A 19954-nucleotide genomic window follows, 5' to 3' on the forward strand; every position below is an offset into this window, starting at 1 on the left:
TTGTTTCTCTTTGTATTGATTTACTTTGATATAGTACAAAAGATGCAAAATATGTAGAATAAATTGATATACTGTCACCGAGTGAATTGCTACATTGATAGATAGTGAATCTATAGTTGTTAATTAGTCAAATTTGAGCTACATATGATTGGGAATTAGGGCTTTAATTTTATTTTTTTTACCAAGTTTAATATGAAATGAAATGAATAATATCTATATCTTTTATTTAGTATATATATGGTTATTTGTTGTTGATATCGAAATTAATATTCAAGTGTTGAATGCATAAATAGTAAAAAATTAATTTAATTAAGATAATGAAATCATGTGAGATTGCTTGAAGTATAAATGATCTTATTTAAAGAAATAAAAATCTTATAAAGTATGGTGTGTACTTAAATTTATATAATTTATATTATATTAAAAGAATGAAAGTTCTTAGAAACCCAATAAGTCACTTTGCATTATACAAAATTGTTTAATCACCATTTTCCTTTAATTATTATGCGATTATTATAATTATATTATATATTGACTATGATAAATATGATAAAAGTTAAATCGAATTTTTTTTTTACGGTTAAATTCCCACGTGAAGAATCTTTTTCCAACTAAAATAGATGTGATATGGAAAAAAGTGATAAATTAAGAACTTCTAACGATAGAAAATTTGATTATCTCTCAATAAATTGTAGTTCGCAAACTTTCATTCTGATTAGTATATCAATTATCAAGTAAAAGAAAAAAATATTTGCATCAAATACACTGTGTTTTTTCTTATTCAAATAATCATCTTTTCAAATCAAATTATAATAATTCATCGAAGATTGACGCTTCATATAATATAGTAGTGATAGTATTTCTCCATTCTCAAAACTTTATAATTAAATCTATGATTAAAATGAGTCATATTACCCCACTATTATTTGGTGGTACACAACTTTTGTTGCCTAATGACGACTGAAACCAAAAATCTCATAGGAAGGAATAAAAAACTATCAAAAAGGATTTAGTGCAAGTATGACAAATTCCATTATATTCTGTATATCATAGTGGTCAATCAAAATAATGACCAATTGAATTATTTTTTGTAAAAAAAGATATGAATTACAAATTCTTATTAAAATAGTCTTAATACTAAACATTGGGTTAAGCTACTTGGATAATTGAAATTAATGTTAATACATGTGAATTATTCTTATTAAAGTAGTCTTAATACTAAACATTGGGTTAAGCTACGTACTTGGATAGTTGAAATTTATTTTAATACATGTGAATTTGTTTCAGCAATATATAAAAAAGTTAATGGTAATAAACATATATAAATTATTATTTTCTCCATAAAAATTAATATCTTATTTATTTATTAATTTGTTGTGAGCTTTTAAACTTAAACTATTCACTCCATTTATATAAAAACATATATCGTTATTGAGTTTTGAGCAAAAATTACACAGTACCAAAATCAAAAATTAACTTTATTTTGATATTTTCAATAAATAAAACTAATTTTCATTTTGTTACGTATAATATTACATAAATTATACACATATAGAGACCAAACCCTTGATTGGTACATTAGTAATACAAAATAAATCATATAAATTTATGAACAATCGAAAATCATATTAATAGTAACCCCCTCCCCCTTCTTTTTTTGCTTTTCTTAAACAAAAGGAAAATTTAGAAATATAAATACATGAGTTCTTAAGTAAAGATGAAAATCTCTCACATAACTTCAATAAATTTCAAAGTGAAATATATATTCAAATATAATTTTATTTATTATATATATTTTCAACTTAACTTAAAATCCTATATATTTTTTTAATACCATTAAAAACCTACTTAATTAAATATATTGTGCTTTCTTGAGGGAAAAAATGAAAAGAAAATATGGAAATTTAACGGCAGCCATTTCTTGCTCCCGACAATATCATGATAAAACACGGTATCCGTACCTGTAAATAGAAAGTGAATACAAAAAGACATTAAAATATTATTTATTTAGAAAAAAGGATCGATCTGTAAATTTTGATTCGAATATCTTGATTATGAAAGAACAAATAAATAAGTATTTTTTTATAAATTTCAGAAGTTATACTTTTTGACCTTTGTTTTGATTTGTTTGTTTGTTTTAGCTTGACGGAATTTAAGAAAATAAAATATACTAAAATATATTTTTATATTAAAATTCTCAATATGCCATGTTAGAATTTTAAAATAAAAAAGTTATTTTAAAATTATTGTCTCACTCTTATTTCTCGTATCAAACAAGTTGTAATATTCAACTTCCGTGAATATTTTATAATTATAAAATAAAATATGTCATTCAAAGTGATTATTTTTAAGTATAAAATATGCTAATTTTTTACGGTAAATAAAATGTCTCATCCTTTTTAATGATTCACCATCATCCTTGCATGAAAATTTTAGAAATACCTTCAAATATTTTTTTGGTCAAAGAGTTTGTATTAAACTTTAAAAATTTATCTTCAAATATTTATCTGATCATAAATTTTAAATATTTTACCTTAAATATCTATTTGATCATAGATTTTGAACGAGGCTTTGAGAACTTATCTTGCGAAAAAGAGATATTAGCATCAATTTTGATGGCAATGATTTACTCCATGTGATTTTAAGTGTACAAGCTGAGTTGATGATACACAAATACAATAAGAAATATGTAAAAGATTTATATTACATGTTGAAAGACATTAAAAGAGCACTTAGATGTCACTTTTTTTATTTCAAAAATATGTAAATAGATGTTTATCTTCTTCAAATCACTAGATCTCAAGAAAACAAACATCTACTTACATATTTTTGGAATAAAAAACTGACATGTAAGTGTTGTTTTAGTGTCTTTCTACATGTAAACTCTTTTACATAATTTCTTGTTGTATTTGTTTAATGACCAACTCAGGTTGTACAATTCCTTGTTGAAAAATCTTTCTATCATTGCCCTCAAAATTGGTGCTACTATCTCTTTTAGGAATTATTTCCATCTTCTTCTTTTGATCCATTTGATTGTGTTACACACTTCTTCACGTTGTTTGAAGATAAGTTTTCAAAAGTCTCGTTCAAAATCTATGATTATATAGACATTTAAAGTAAGATTTTCAAAATCTATGACCAGACAAATGTATGAAGATAACTTTTCATAGTCTGATTCAAAATCTTTGATCAAATAGATATTTGAAGGTATGTTTTTAAAGTTTGATCCAGATCTAAAACTAAATAGATATTTGAAGATTAGTTAACAAAATTTGATTCAAAATCTTTGATCAAATAAACATTTAAAGTAAAATTTTCAAAGTCTGACCAAACAATATTTGAAGTAAAGTTTTCAAAATTTGACCCAAAATTTATCGTCAAATAGATATTTGAAGATAATTTTTCGAAGTCAAATTCTAATTTTATGGTCAAATAGACATTTAAAGTAAAATTTTCAAAGTCTAATCCAAATTCTATTACTAAACAGATATTTGAAGATAAGTTTTCAATAATATCTATGTCCAAACAGATATTTGAAAATAAGTTTCAAAGTTTGATTAAAAAAATCTATGATCAAATAAACATTTGAAGTAAATTTTCATAGTCTAATTTAAAATATATGATCAAACAAATATATGAAGATAGTTTTTCAACATCTGATCCAAAATATATGATCAAATAGAAATTTGAAGATGACTTTTCAAATTCTGATTCAAAGTCTATGATCAAATCGATATCTAAAGTAAAATTTTCAAAGGCTAATCTTAAATTTATGATCAAACAAATATTTTAAGATAAGTTTTCAGAGTTTGATCTAAACTCCATGATCAAACAAACATTCAAACTAACTTTTTTCAGATGTAATTCAAAATCTATAACCAAACAGATAACTAAAAATAAATTTTTCAAGTCTGATCCAAAATCTATGATCAAATAGATATTCAAAATAAATTTTCGAACCCCAATTCAAAATCTACTATCAAATAAACATAAAAATATTTACTTAAACACTAGTTTAGAATATAGTTCTTTCATTTTTATTTGATAACTATTAATAGCATCACTTCCAATTTTTCACTTTATTCCTATTGATTCCCACTTGATGGAAAAAATATATAAAGACAAACAATAAAAATTATTTTCCATAAATCCAATAAGATGACCATTATTATAAATGTATAAAATAGTTAAATTGCTAAAAAAGAAATTGATGACTTTTTTAAACTCTAAAATATTCACTTATTTTATATTATGAAATAGCGAAAAAATAAATTTAATTGTAAAATAAAAGAGAAAAGGGAATAAAAGGCGAGGATAGAAGCTGAAAAACGCCAAAAGAAGGGACTGAGCAGTGAAAGAGAAGTCAGAAAGAGGTGCATTTGCAGAATTTTGATTCCATTTTTACTGTCCATTTCCTCTCTCTCTCTCTCACCTCGTGACATCCGTCCTTCTCCACTTCTCCCCAATCATCAACCATTTCTCTCCATCCATATATTACTACTATTGCTATTTGTGGCTTCTCGAGTACGGTTTCAGTTGAACTTGCTGCTGTAATTTGGATCGGCTGGAATAAAATGTAAGTTTAATGAGCATTTTTGTGAATAGATGAAATTATGTGTTTTTTGTGCTTCATTACGAGTGTTTTGTTCATTTTTGTTGTACAAGTGTGTAATCATCAGGTGATGAATCTGTTTGAAATGGATCGAGTTGATCAGAAGTTGTTGTGATTGATTCAGATATGTGTACGTACTGTTTTGTGTAATTTTTTTTTCAACAGCATTTTTCCTCTGTTGAACGAGCTGTTGTAATTTGAATCGGCTGGAATAAAATGTAAGTTTAATGAGCATTTTTGTGAATAGATGAAATTGTGTGTTTTTTGTGCTTCATTACGAGTGAAATTGTTCATTTGTTGTACAAGTGTGTAATCATCAGGTGATGAATCTGTTTGAAATGGATCGAGTTGATCAGAAGTTGTTGTGATTGATTCAGATATGTGTATGTACTGTTTTGTGTAATTTTTTTTTCAACAGCATTTTTCCTCAGTTGAACGAGCTGTTGTAATTTGGATCGGCTGGAACAAAATGTAAGTTTAATGAGCATTTTTGTGATTTTTTTGTGCGTAGATGAAATTGTGTTTTTTTTTTGTGCTTTATTATGAGTGTTCATGTGTGAAGTAACGATGAGTATGAGTGAGTTTGTTTGTTTTGTTGTAGAAGTGCGTAATCATCAGGTGATGAATCTGTTTGAAATGGATCGAGTTGATTAAAATTTGTTGTGATGAAATTCAGTGTATTTTGTGCTTCATTCTGAGTGTTCATGTGTGAACTGTTAATGATGAGTATGAGTGATTTTGTTCAGTTGCTGTAGTTTTGAAATGGATCGAGTTGATCTAAATTCGTTGTTATTGATTTAGATATGTGTATGTACTCTTTTTTTTTACACAACATTCTTCCTTGGTTGAATAAGCTGTTGTAATTTGGATAGGACGGAATTAAATGTAGGTTGAACGAGCATCTTTTTGTGATTTTTTCGTGCATAGATGAAATTGTGTGTTTTTGTGCTTTATTGCGAGTGTTAATGTGTGAAGTAACGATGAGTATGAGTGAGTTTGTTTATTTGTTGTAGAAGTGCGTAATCATCAGGTGATGAATCAGTTTGAAATGGATCGAGTTGATTAAAATTTGTTATGATGAAATTCAGTGTATTTTGTGCTTCATTCTGAGTGTTCATGTGTGAACTGTTAACGATGAGTATGAGTGATTTTGTTCAGTTGTTGTAGTTTTGAAATGGATCGAGTTGATCTAAATTCGTTGTTATTAATTTAGATATGTGTATTTACTCTTTTTTTTACACAGCATTCTTCCTTAGTTGAATGAGCTGTTGTAATTTGGATAGGACGGAATTAAATGTAGGTTGAACGAGCATCTTTTTGTGATTTTTTCGTGCATAGATGAAATTGTGTTTTTGTGCTTTATTATGAGTGTTAATGTGTGAAGTAACGAAGGGTATGAATGATTTTGTTCAGTTGTTGTAGAAGTGTTTAATCATCAGGTTGATGAGTCTGTTTGAAATGGATCGAGTTGTTCAGAATTTGTTGTGATTGATTTAGATATGTGTATGTACTGTTTTTTCTTACACAATATTCTTGCTCAGTTGAATGAGCTGTTGTAATTTCGATCGGCCAGAATTAAATGTAAGTTTTAATGAGCATTTTTGTGATTTTTTACTAATAGATGAAATTGAGTGTTTTTGTCCTTTGTTCCAAGTGTTCATGTGTGAAGTAAGGATGAGTAGGAGTGATTTTGTTCATTTGTTGTTGAAGTTGCCATCATCAGGTGATGAATCTGTTTGAAATGGATTGAGTTGATTAAAATTTGTCGTGATGAAATTCAGTGTATTTTGTGCTTCATTCTGAGTGTTCATGTATGAACTGTTAACGATGAGTATGAGTGATTTTGTTCAATTGTTGTAGTTTTGAAATGGATCGGGTTGATCTAAATTCGTTGTTATTGATTTAGATATGTGTATGTACTCTTTTTGTTTTACACAGCATTCTTCCTTAGTTGAATGAGCTGTTGTAATTTGGATAGGACGGAATTAAATGTAGGTTGAACGAGCATCTTTTTGTGATTTTGTTAATAGATGAAATTGAGTAGTTTTTAAGCTTCATACCGATTGCTCATCTGTGTTTGTGGTGAAGTGACGATGAGTATTGAGTGATTTTGTTCTTTCGTTGTAGAATTTGTTTGAAATTGATTAAAATTTGTTGTGATTTATTCAGATAGCGGTTTTAATTTGCTCTCAGAGTACCCAAGTGTGTTCGTGTGTTCAATTGTCGTAGAAGTGTGTAATCATCAGGCGATGAATCTGTTTGAAATGGATTGACTTGATCAAAATTTGTTGTGATTGATCCAGACTAAGGCTTTAGTTCGCTCTCTGTATGTGTGTGTACTGTTTTGTGTTTGTGTTGTCTATCAGTGTGTAATCGCCAAATCTGAAAGAAAAGAAAAGGAGAGGTTATTTGTAGGTGAAATATGGATTGAGTTGATCATAGGTTGTTTTGATTGATCATTTGATTGAGATTGCGTTGTGTGTTGTTTTTGCTTTACTTTAGTCTTTAATTTTCTTATTTTCAGTTCTTTCTTCTGCTTAATCTGAAAGATCCATTGGCACTTCGTAACCAAAATCTGTGTATTTGACATTTGATCACCTAATAATTGAAGAACTATCCTGAAGTAAACAGTAATCATGAGCTGGCATCAAGGGAAAGAAACTGTAATGATGGCACAGTGAATTGTATCTTGCTCTGTCTATCTGTGTGTGTTTTAAATGACTAAAATGGAATTAACTAAATTCTAATGTCCACTACATTGATAACTAGTTTAGAGGTTTGGGTAGTTTATTTGAATTGCATGATCGGCTCATTAAAAGCTTAAACTATTAAAGAGGTATACTTATGGTTTATTGAATTTAGCTCTGCATAAGTTCTGAGATGATTTTCAAAGAGAGTTTGCCTTTCTGATTTGTATGACCATCACCAAAGAATGTTGGTAAGGGCCCCACACGAATACAACAGAAAAAGTAGGTACACCTAAATCATGGTTCACAGTCCCTTCAGAAAGCTTGAATGTGGATTCTCATTTTGTACCTAACTATGAATCCAATCCTTATTCTTTGTTGATTCCATTTTAGATCATTTGAAAAAGAAAACACAATTGTATTATTACTTTTCACAAAAAACAAAGAGAAACACTGATATATTAGTTCTTTGCAATGTTCTTGTACTAAAATTGGCTTGGAGGGAAATGGATGTTCTACGTGTCGGAGCCCAGATAATTGGCTCTCTCTTTTTATCATTCTTAATTTCTTCACAGCAATAATCATCAGTATTCATTGTTGCGTGCTTTTATCTGATAAAAAAATAAAACTGCTCAGATGATTACGCACGAGCAAGATCCAGATGTCGTTCGGTGGGGTCTTCAGTTGTTTGATAGTGATCCGTACTCTAATTGCGCATATAGTGGTGCCATGCCCCAAAACAGCTTAGATTACTATCAGGACCATTACTTCAAAGGTGGTCATTTTAGTACAGAATCTGGCAGTGAGGAAAATCACAATTTCAATGCACAGCGTCTCCAGGAAGAACTATCTCAGCTTTCAGTCGCTGAACCACCTTCAATTCTCCATCAAATGGAAGAACACACACAAACACATTTTTATCCACAAGACTGGTTTGGTCAACCTATGGGAAACTACAATATTGGTATTGGAAGCGTTTGCTTTTTCCAACCTCATAAATATAGTTCTTGGGTTAATTTATTCTGACTATTCATATTATAATTTCCAGGAGAAGAGAACTGTGATGAAGAAGAAACTAATGATGGAGCTTCCACTTCATGCTCTAGCCCAGGAGAAGAGTCATATACAGGGGAGGACTGGTCATATTCACTTGAATTGACGGATGAATATGATCTTGATGGTGAAGTAGGGAAACGATTGAACCAGATGATTCCAATTCCTGTAAGCATTCTAGGTCCATATGTCTAATGAGTTAGCTACTAAGATTTTCAACTGTTCTCCTTTTAATGATCAACACAATCATCCAAAAAAATCGGGATCCATGTGCCAGAAGTAGTTGGAGATATGTCTCATTGTTGTTAAACTTCATTCTCCATATACACTTGAGAGATATACTTGTTTTTGTCTCTAAACTTAGTTGTGCCTCTTGAAAACAATCTTTGCCTTTATGCTCATACAACTTCTATACTTGCCTTTGCAGCACATTCCTAGAATCAATGGAGAAATACCATCAATTGATGAGGCAACCTTAGATCATCAAAGACTTCTTGACCGGTATTATACAATTTCTTTGTTGTGCATGTTTGGTTCAAACGTCTACAAACCTTATGCTGGTTGATAAACCTTGCAACTGTTTTTTTTGCTCTAAATTTACCTCACCACTTCTGAAAAGACACTGATCGACAAATTATATTTTGGCAAAACTTAAATATCATATTGTATTATAAGGATTCATCATTGCTTACTATATTTTGCTTGTTTTTCTATTGTTTGAAAAATTAAGTCCGTGTTATTTGATGGCAGGGATAGTTCTCGCAGCTGTTAAGTTTAAACAAATTAAATAATGTAAATACCTATCAAAAAGGAGAAAATAATAGGACAAGAACAAACCAGAAAGAAATACTCCCCTCTGTCTGCTTTATGTGGCTCTACTATTATTTGAGAAGTCGAACAACTTTTTCTTTGACTAACTTTTTCATAATTCTTTATGTAAATTTTTTTTGGTAACAAATTCTTTGTGTAAATTTTATTTTAAAAAGACTAAGAACTCGATTTTATAATTGAAACCGAAAAGTAGATCGTTTGTCCCTTTGTATTCCTTCATTCTTTTTTAAACAATGGGGTTCATTTTAACTCACTTTGAACCAATTTATACTGCACTTTTTCGGTTTTGGATGTTCCAAAATATTTGCTCCATTTTATTTCTATACAACTGTCACAACATTCATGAATCTAAATTTATTAAGTTCTTCATACTTCAATGTTTACTCTCTTTGTAACCTCGACTTTGATATTCTCTTTTATAATCCAATTATTTATTATATACATCAAATGAATTTCTTAATTCTTAAACTTCATGTCTAGTTAAATACTTTAACATAAAATGAAACGAGGGAGTATATATGTAGAATTTGTGAGTGTGTTCCCTGTTTGTTTATCTTCTTTGTCATTCTTTTGTTTAAGGTGCAGAAGTTTGTTTAATTCTACAGATTACAGGTTTATGAACTAGTAGAATTTAAAGTTCAAGGTGATGGGAATTGTCAGGTCAGCTCTACTACATTCATCATTCAATTTTTTTCAGTTAAAAGTTACAATCTTCCCTACCACAATTATTTACTAGATAGTTGAGGATCTCTGTAGTTTTGTTTATTGTTCAAAAGAGGAGGGCAGGTTTAGTATTTCGATTTCTTTAGACATAACTAAGTTATAACTTAGAGTTAAAGAAGTTCGAAAAGGCTGTCTTTTCATTTTATAAATTTCTTGAGTTATACAACGTAAATAAAGAACGGGACATGGAACAACAAATATTCAATATTTTAAGAAACCAAACACTAGTTTCAGATTATCCAAATAGGGGAACTTTACTGCCCCGTATGTGAAATGTAAATAGCTTATGTATCGGAGTTACTAACTTCTAATCCCAATTTTAACATGCCATGTAATGATAATATCATGTAAGCACTTATCATAAGATACACTACGGGGAAAATGAGGAATGGACGCTGAAAGACTATTGCATCTGACATTTGGTTAAGAAGCTCCACCCAAGAAAGCCATCTCATATGGTTATGGAATGCTATGCGGTTGCAACATAAAATCTGAAATGTAGTGTTGGAACCAGCCTAGAAAATAAAGTGTTATAGATATATCATCCCTGAAAAACCAAAAGTTTGGAATAATAGGAACATGATTTGGTTTCACAACGTTTCCCGTAAGCTCTAGTTTTCGGTGCTACAATTCACACAAGTTTGTATTTTTTACCTTTGATATCCATATGTCACTGTCTTCTTACGTTAGAAAAATGCTAAAAAAGTCTTTTTCTTAAACATTAGTCAAAGTTGATGCGAGAAGTGATGAACTCCTAATCAAAAAAGGAGAAGTTATGCAGTTTGGGGATGTTAAAGCGAGGTTATCTTAGGTCAACTATGAGGGTTGCAAATTATGTAATTAAGAAGTAGCGAAATAATGAATAATCAAATTGGTTTTCAGTTAGTAACTTTGAGGACTTCACATAACAAGAAGAAAAGAGGAGAGGAAAATGAGAATAACCTCTCCTAGGGATTCAACTAAAAAGGATGCTCACCTTGTTTAAGCTTATATTTAATATTTGATCCTCCTGAATACTTCCTATAAAAAAAATTTGTTGATACAAGTCAATAGTCTTAGATAATTGCATTATAAATCTCAAGTTCTTCCATCAATCAATCAAATCTCAAGTTCTTTCATCAATCAATCAAATCTCAAGTTCATCATTCGAATAACCACATCTCCATCCAAAGAACATCGACTCCTGCTATGTCCAATCATCTGTAACCATTTACTTATTGGGGCTCAAAGCATTCCAATACTACTTTGCTTATATCTGCTAGAGATTCTCTAAATCTTACACTTAATTCTACATTGTCATACAGTCTTTAACCAAATTATTAGCAAATATCAGACCTAATAGTGTAACAACATAGCTAAACTTGTATCCCAAAATCTTTTGCTTTCATTGTTTCAATTCTTAGCTATGTATATTGATTTCAAGGGTGTTAGGTATTTTTGACATCTTCCTTCCCTGTTTGTTTAGTCTACCTCATCCCTTTTAAGTGCCTCAAATCATTGAAATATGTTACATATGGCTCGGGGCATATGGAATCAACGTTGGACATGGACAAACCATCTCAGGCTGGAGGCAATCTTCACTTAATTTATCCTTTATGCATGCTATGTGCACTATTTGTCAGATGTGGTTATTTTTACTTGTGTAACATTATAGGAATGAATATTTTTCTTAATATCTCTGTGTCCGAGGATGATTATGGATATGTTCGCCTTAGAGACCCAATATTTACATCCATATAATATTGTTGGTCTCACCACTATTCTACGAAACTTTACTTGATAAGTATTTATGTATCGTATAATACTCGAATTGCAGCCCTCTATTTCAAACATCGTGTTTTAATTCTATATATCATATCTGCATCTATCATGTCATTTCCAGGACAATTCAGTTTTAGAAGCTAAGTTGGACACACTCAGGTTGCAACCCTCCATTTCAAACATCCTACTTTTTTCTGCATGTCATGTCTGCATCTATCATGCGTCTTTTCTCCCCCTTCTGTTGTATCTATTGCATCATTTCTTGAAAAATTCAGTTAAGCTATTAGTTCAGCATTTAGAAGCTAAATCCTGTCTAACTTCACCTTCACCCTCTTATACGAGCTAAACTATACATATATTCTGTTTTAGTTCTATTTATCCTAAACATTTATTCTCTAAAGTTCCTATCCAAAAATCCAACTTCTGATGGGTCCCTCCACAGTTTCATGGACAGTATCATCTGCAAATAACAGGCACGATTCTATTTATATTATTGGTTGGCTCACACATAATAAGGGTAAACAATACTGCGGAAAGCAAACCTGGTGTAATTCAACATTTTCAGAAAATTCATTTGCATTCCATTTTCCTGTACTTTGACTGCCCCTTCATGCATGTCCTTTATGAATTCCTTCCTTCTCAAGTACCCACACCCTCTAAAAGTCTTTTTTGTATGTATGAATCTCAGATTAATAGTAATACTGAAATGCAGTTGGGATTGAAGGGGTATCATCTTAATCAGTCTTGTTGTTCCCACCTAACTGTTCCATTTTCACTTCTGATTGGTAGAACATGTATTGTTCTAGTTTCGTGCTTTGTCAGATCAATTTTACCGCACCCCTGAGCATCACAAATTTGTCAGACAGCAAGTTGTGAATCAGGTCCGTAAAGCTTCACATCATAACATAAGCAAATCTCGCCTTATCATTCTTGTTCCGCGATAATGATATCATTTCTTTTTTTGGATTATCAGCTCAAGTCATGCCCAGAGATATATGACGGATATGTTCCCATGGCCTATCATGATTACCTGAACAAGATGTCAAAGTATCTCTTCAACTTTGTTTCTGAATTAATGTCATTGTATGGATTACTCTAAATCACTATCTTTTATGCAAATGAAATCAGGGACGGCGAGTGGGGTGATCATGTAACTCTACAAGCAGCTTCTGATTCGGTAAGTTTTTGGCCTGTGCTCTCTCTCACCCCATTGTTCCTTTCTTTCTGTTTCTCTTATTCTCTGGTGATCAAGAATTTGGAGGGGGAAGGAGAGGCACTCTAAGCGTCTTTCTCTTTTAAAATTCTGGCATATCGTTTCCAAGGCTAAGCCACACAAGGGGGTGAACTTTCCGAAAGACTTGCACCTACTAATTAAATAGCAAAGACCAAGAACTGCATATCCCCTGGCACATTCTTCATTCATGTTTAATCTACAAATATCAGTTGAAAGTTCAGAATAATTTATTTTCTTAGTGCATTTATGGTGCATTTTGTGAACATCATGTTGGGTTGTTGCAAAGAGATGTTTGGATTCTGTTAGTTGTTTATTAGTGATTCTCAAGCTAATTATTCTTCAGTGAAATCAAGTTATTGGGGCTTGTTTATTTTTCCTGATAAAAAGTCAGTATTTGATTGTAGTTTGCTAGAAGAGTCAAGAAATTTATAATTATCTGACTTTCTCAACTATTCAATGCAGTATGGTGTAAAAATATTGGTCATAACATCTTTCAGAGATACCTGCTACATTGAGATACTTCCCACCATTCAAAAGTCTGAACGAGGTAAAAGATGTATTCTTGTTCGTAAATCTGTTTTTGTTCCTTTTCTTGTTGCTAGATCTAGCTGCAGCTTTGAACGTATTGCTTATCATCTAAGTTATCCCTATGACGTTGCGTGAATACTAAAATATTTGTATTGGTTTGGCCACCTCACAGTCGATTACTCCAGTTTAGAAAAACTAGTAATTTGTTCAGTTATCTGCTTTTGCAATGCCTATATTATTGGCTAATCACTCTATTGAATCCTATTTTCGAACTTTACTGATTTCTCTAGGTGGAGCAACTATTTATATTGAGTGCATAAATTGTACAAAACATTGAATAGTTATGTTGACCTTAACTCTGATGTTAGTCTTGCCTTGAATTTAGAGCTGTGTCTTATAAGCTGCATCAACATTCTAAATATACGAGTTGTGGTACTACTGACCTTCATGGTTAAGTCTAGATTCCTAGACTTGTATCTACAATAATAAAATAGTACGTTTTTGCTTAGACTTGGTTTTTTCTTGTGGAATTTTAATTTCAAGCAACAAATGAACATTTTTACCTGAACTTGTTAATGAAGAACAGATATATTTCGGTCGCCTTCGGGTGGTGGGTGGATTCGTTTATTCCCGTTGTGCAATTCAAAAGAGAGATCTCCTTTTCTCTTGGAATATATCAAACAACTCTGAGTGATCCTTATCATTATTACTTGGTCAAATAATCATGAAAGAGAGTTCATATGAGATCAGTCGCATTATTGTTTCTCTTCAGTTTTAACAAAGTTGGCCTGACTCTTGTATATGAACTCCCTTTGTTGCAGTTATCTTCTTGAGCTTTTGGGCCGAGGTTCACTACAACTCAATATATCCTATACGAGGTGAGATCAAAATGTTCTAATTTTTTTGAATTAGTTATCATCTCTAAATTCCACCTCTTTTTTCTGCTTTCATCTTGTCACGTAAAGTTGTACTGATTGCAATTTTCCGGTTGATAATTAATTTGCCAATTTTACTACTATAGAAAAACTTTTGCATTGAATTGTTGCCTAAATAGTCAAGTAGAGGACTGACAGTCCAAGTTTAAAATGGTCATTTTGGTGTACGCATCTTTGGATCACCATGTGGCCTGTGGGCAATAGAAAAGAAAAAAAAAAGCTTTCCTCTAATATGAAGGAAAGTAAACAAGTCAAAGTGATTCTATTGATTGACATGAAACAAAGATGATCACATTAACTCATTAACAACAAAGTTAACTGGTATTTGTTGGTGGTGGGAGGTGACATGTATATCGTGGAATTAGTTAAGGTGAGTGTAAGCTGACCCAGATCATCAAAAACAAAACAAAAAAGATTCAAGTAGAAATCTTATATTGTACCTTAGTTCTTTTCGGTGTGCTAGTTCGAATGGGCATGTTCTTACTCTTTTCTTCTCCCCATCTGATCCTCAAAGAATCAGGAAATCATCTGTCCAAAATGATTTATTCCTTTCCATTCTCATTCTTTTCCTTTTAAACCGTATATATGATCCAAACTCTGGGTCTTACCCGCATTTTCTTCTTGCTTAACGAGTGAGTGTTCTCTTGGGGTCTTCGTTTAACAGTTGAATCTGTTTGTTTCTGCCTTACAGATATCACAGCCATTGAGATGAAAAAGAAGTACTTAGCCATTTCAAATGAGCAATTGGAATCTCAAGATGGTTACCAATGATAGACTGGTATTAGACACTTTCACATATTTTGTTCAACTTCTGCACTTTTTCAGTCTTAAGTTATTCTACTCAACTATTAATTTATTGATTCCGTTATTTAGCAGCTAATACATTATGGTTGGCTCAACACTTCTGCAAATTACCGATATCCAGCTCAGGTGCAAGCCATTTTTTTTCTTGACATTCTTTCCCAAGAGCAATATTTGGTTTGGGTTTTGAACTTGCACTATTCATCTTTGCTAAATCCAGCAGCAAGTCTAACATTATTTTCCATATTCTTCTTTAAGTATGTCTACCTTGAATGCATCTACAAAATAAAATACTTCAGGTGCATATTATCTTCTCTTAACCTTTAATAGTAAGATGTATAGGTGAATATATATCTGATTTCTGGAAATATCATTTTTATCTCATTGGTAAGAGTAATAATATCAACTATAAATGTTGTTTACATATAAAATAAATGGGTGGTAGGTATAGGATTTTTTCTTTTTACGAAATAAATCTTGTGGGTCAATTTTTATATTTGAAAATATAAAATCATGATATGAAAATTCAAATCAAACTTTTTGGAGAATTTGAGATTCATCTCATGATTTCAAATCACAAGATGAAATCGCATGTCCAAAGATTACTTAGAATTTGATTCATGTACTATCGAAGTGGGTAAAAGACAAATACTACAGCAATAAGAAAATCTTTACTATAATTTTACAAGTGGGATTTGGAGATTGTGGTGTGTATTGAGTTTTAATGTTTCAGATAGACCCTCATTTTAAGTAAATTAAGTATAAGAAACAAATACAGTGGTGAAGAAAATAGTAGAAAGGTGATAAAAACAATACTTGTAAGGAAATGAAATAACGCTCGACTACCTATTAATCTTCATTCTTTGATGAGCTGCAGATGTATCATGTCTTGTTTTGTCTAATCACCGCTCCATATTTTTTTGACTTACTTCTACCTCTCATTATTCCGACTATAGTCAACCTTTACACATTCTCATTAGAGTGTGTATACATCTCCTCTTCACATACTCGCTTGTCTTAGACTTACCTCCCTCATCTTGTCCACCATGATAATTATTTCCGCTTTGTTTTTGACATCTTCATTTTTATTCCTATGTCTCTTCGAATGCATAAACATCCATTTCTAACATTTTTATTTCCACAATTTGTCTTTTTTAAATGTTTGAGTTCTTGATCAATTAATACTTTTGCCTCCCTACAATATATTTGGTTTGACCGTCACTTTATATAACCTAAATTTAAGAATTGGTGACATTTTCTTACCGCACAAAACACCAGATATAAGCCTAATACTAGTACTTGTTAGTTCAATGAAGTTAAATATTTGGAGTCTCTTTTTTCTTTCTTTTGTTGGGTTTGAAAATATTTTGGAGTTGCAATAGAAGTCCACATCAAGGAAGTATTCTACTTTTTCTTTCAAAGGCAGTGTAAAATTTCATTTTGATTTCATTTCCTTGTATCTTTGTCGTTGAAGAATGTTCAACTCCAATGCAGTCCATAAAACTCGAGCTACAAAAAAGCATACAGAATTGAGTTTTTGTTGATTTTCCATAGGTTCGATATTCGTATTGAAATTTAAGTAATTTAAATTCATACCACGGAGGACTTATTTGAGAGAAACACTTCTACCAAAAAAATTCATATGCATAGTTCGAAATTGAATCTCAAACTAATAAAAAATAATAATAATTTCATCGGTACCACACCTTCTATATAATATAAATGAGTTATTAGTACCCAACCCCCCTAAAGAAAGAGAATGGCAATCTTTGCTCTCTTTGTTTTCTATCCGGTATCCGATACATGCATCCAAAAAAAAAAATACTTAATTTGGCATTGAAATATTGATGTGGAAATATGCATAAATAGAAATAAAAATATAAAAGTATATAATAATTAATATATTTTCTAAAAAAATGTGTAAAACAAAACAAGACAAAAAGCTAGTACAAGTAAAATAGACTGAAGGGGTACTAATGGAGATCATAATAGCTATGACTTTTTAGGACCCACCAAGAATTGTGCAGACTTTAAACATGCGCGCACTACTAATGGTATAAAAATATGATGAAATGTGTCGATTCAAAATTTGAGTTTGATAATCAAAATTTGATTTTAAAGTTTTTTATTGTAATTTTATTATAGTTTTAAATTTTTAAATTTAATTTTTCTTCGTGTAATTCTACTATAATAATAATAACAAAAAAAAAACTCCAAAACTAATTTTAAAAAATAAAAAAGGAAAAATATAAGATAGACATGAAATGGAAATCCTAATTTCATAAAAATGCACTCAATGATAATTACCCTATGAAACTTCTTTTTTTATTTAGGTACATATATTTAAGTAAATATATGAATAAAATCTTTGTATATTTTTTTTTTCAAATTTCATTTTTTAAATTATAGAGTATATTATCAATTGTATTATTATATAAGGTGAAAAATTATGTATGCGCGTAAACCATGTCCTTCTTTCTTCGATGCATAAAAACTTTTTTTAAAAGCTTACTTGCAAACAAAATGTTATGATTTGTTAATCTTTTATGTTGATAAATTGTGTGTACTACGTAAAACATTAATAAAATATTGGTGAATTGCATTTATATCTAACAAGTATCTCACAAAGGTAAAATCTTATTTGAATACTTACGTCGAGGTAATAAATATATACTTGATTTTAATTAATTTAATGTTTTTCATAATAAATTATTTATTAGGAGCTTATTTTTTAAAATTCATTTTATCAATTATACTTTAAAAATATAAATATGACTATTAATATTATTTAATGATATATGCAATATTAAAACAATAAATTGTTTTGAATATAAAAGCAAAATAATTAAGTTTTATCAAATTGTTTAACTATATTAAATTTAAACAATTTAATATGTAAAGAATAAAAATGAAAATATATAGAAACTCAATAAAGTTATCAAAATTAAATTGACTCCACTATACTCAATGAAAGAAGGCACAATTTGTAATTTAGTAAAAAAGTTTAGGCTTTTTCTAAAGATGTTAAAGAAGGCTCGAATAATAAGACTGATAATACAATTTACTAAGCGAACTTGCAATACTCCCTGTGAAGGCCAAAATACTTACTAGGTCATTATTTTAGATTGATAAAAGTATTCATTATCTTAAAGTTTTTTATTTGGTGTACTTTTAAATTTTATTTTGTTTGAATTATCCTTCAAAATTTATTTATCCATTCAATACGTGTATCTTTTCTGTCCACTTAGTATAGAAATTGAAATCACATTCTACTAGATGTGTGAGGGAGTAATTTTTTGCCACGTCATAAAGCTACAAAAGTAAAAAAAATGTAAAATCTCTATTTTTTTTAATACTGACCGGCCGCAGACGACATCACCGTCGTCGCGTCATCATTATCGAAGCTGAAGGGCCAATCCTTTGTGTAGCAGAGTTGTTTCTCATCGTTGAAAATGGATAGGATTCCGATTCAGCTGATTGAGCAAGGTGAAAGGAGATGGAGTGTTATGCGAGCTGGAAGAAACCGTGTTGTTTTGCAGTGGAAAGGAGGTTAGAGTGAAGAATTGATTTTGCAGTGGAAAGAGAGATGAGAAGAGGAGATACGCTGGTTGGTGGTGGAGATTGACGGCGACCGAAAAAATAGTTGGAATATGATATTTATTTTTTGTCATTTTAATTTATCTAGGTGACTATTATTTATCCAGGTGAAATCCACATCATCTTTTTTTTGCCAGCTGACGCGCGTGTGTAGTCAGACTAGGAGCAGCAGACAAAAAGGTGTACGTGATAGTGGAATAAACAAGTTTGAAGGGATAATTAAAACAGAATATAGTTTAAGTGTAAACCAAATAAAAAGCTTCAAATTCAGGGGATGGAATAATTTAGTCTTTTAGATTTTATGTGTATTAACAAACTAAAAAAGTTTATTATTTTATTTTTATTTAATTTTTTTAAAACATAAGTTTTTAATAAATAAATATGAATTAATTTATTTAAATTATTTAATTTAATCAATAAACATGAATTATTTATTTAGCTTTTCTAAGTTAATCAAATGAATATTTTTAAGACTATTAATTTACAAGAATAAAATAGAAGCAATACGATAATTTATACTTTAATTTAATCAATTATTTATGAAAAAAATGACAAATAAAAACGAAATTTGAGAAGTTGGAATGATAAAAATATTCACACTTGCCAATTGAATGACCAATAAGCAGCCATGCAAAAAGTTACTGTAACTGTAATTAAACTATCAATAAGCAGCCATGCAAAAAGTTACTGTCTCTTCTATCTAAGGAGAAAGAAAAGTAATTAAGTCCTGACCAATAGAAATTACTGTAATTAATAATCGAAACCATTTTGGCAGTACCGGAGCAGACATTCATCTCCATTCAGGTGGAGTCAATATTTAATTTATATTACTCCCTCCGTTTTAAAAAAGATGACCTAAATTACGAATCCTAAACCTTAGACTTCGAACGTAGTTTAACAAAAGAAAAAAACAATTTTAATCTTGTGGTTCTAAATTAAAGTTATATCAAATATATCAAAACGCTCTTTAATTTTGTGCTCTTAAATGTGCCACGTGGAAAGTTAAAGTTAAAAGTGTTGGCAAAAAAGGAAAGGGAACATTCATTTTGAAACAAACTAAAAAGAAAATAAAGACATTTTTTTTTTAAACGAAAGAAGTATAGTTTTTAAATAAGGGAAGATAAAATATACCGTGATAATAATATATTTAACATAATTACACAAAATAAAATTTAGAAATGATAAATATATA

The 19954-nt window shown here is 30.1% G+C and overlaps 1 protein-coding gene across 6 annotated transcripts; it reads left to right on the forward strand.

Annotated features, from left to right (window-relative positions):
- Positions 1-4324: 4324 nt before the first annotated feature.
- Positions 4325-19009, forward strand: LOC107004997 (OTU domain-containing protein DDB_G0284757-like). 6 transcript variants are annotated; one of them, XR_001454807.2, is made up of 13 exons: positions 4325-4576; positions 7936-8263; positions 8348-8520; positions 8780-8853; positions 9789-9843; positions 12474-12548; positions 12641-12714; positions 12796-12844; positions 13364-13448; positions 14251-14307; positions 15056-15142; positions 15238-15294; positions 18594-19009. XR_001454807.2 is itself a non-coding variant. In XM_015203444.2 (12 exons), exons 2-11 carry the CDS (start codon positions 7936-7938, stop codon positions 15133-15135), a joined length of 1050 nt encoding a protein of 349 aa, XP_015058930.1. In that variant the 5' UTR covers positions 4325-4576; the 3' UTR covers positions 15136-15142; positions 15238-15556. The 6 variants fall into 6 exon arrangements, 2 of the variants coding, with proteins under 2 accessions (XP_015058930.1, XP_015058932.1); XR_001454806.2 differs by having other exon boundaries at positions 18597-19009; XR_001454809.2 differs by having other exon boundaries at positions 15241-15294.
- The last annotated feature ends 945 nt before the right edge of the window (positions 19010-19954 follow it).

The sequence above is a fragment of the Solanum pennellii genome, chromosome 11 (genome assembly GCF_001406875.1).
Source record: "Solanum pennellii chromosome 11, SPENNV200".
NCBI classification, from domain to species: Eukaryota; Viridiplantae; Streptophyta; class Magnoliopsida; order Solanales; family Solanaceae; genus Solanum; species Solanum pennellii.

Coding starts and splice junctions, on each gene's coding strand:
- LOC107004997 (XM_015203444.2), top strand. CDS start 7,936: ATGATTACGCACGAGCAAGATCCAGATGTCGTTCGGTGGGGTCTTCAG. Junction 8,264..8,347: donor TATGGGAAACTACAATATTG/GTATTGGAAGCG, acceptor TATAATTTCCAG/GAGAAGAGAACTGTGATGAA. Junction 12,715..12,795: donor TACCTGAACAAGATGTCAAA/GTATCTCTTCAA, acceptor AAATGAAATCAG/GGACGGCGAGTGGGGTGATC.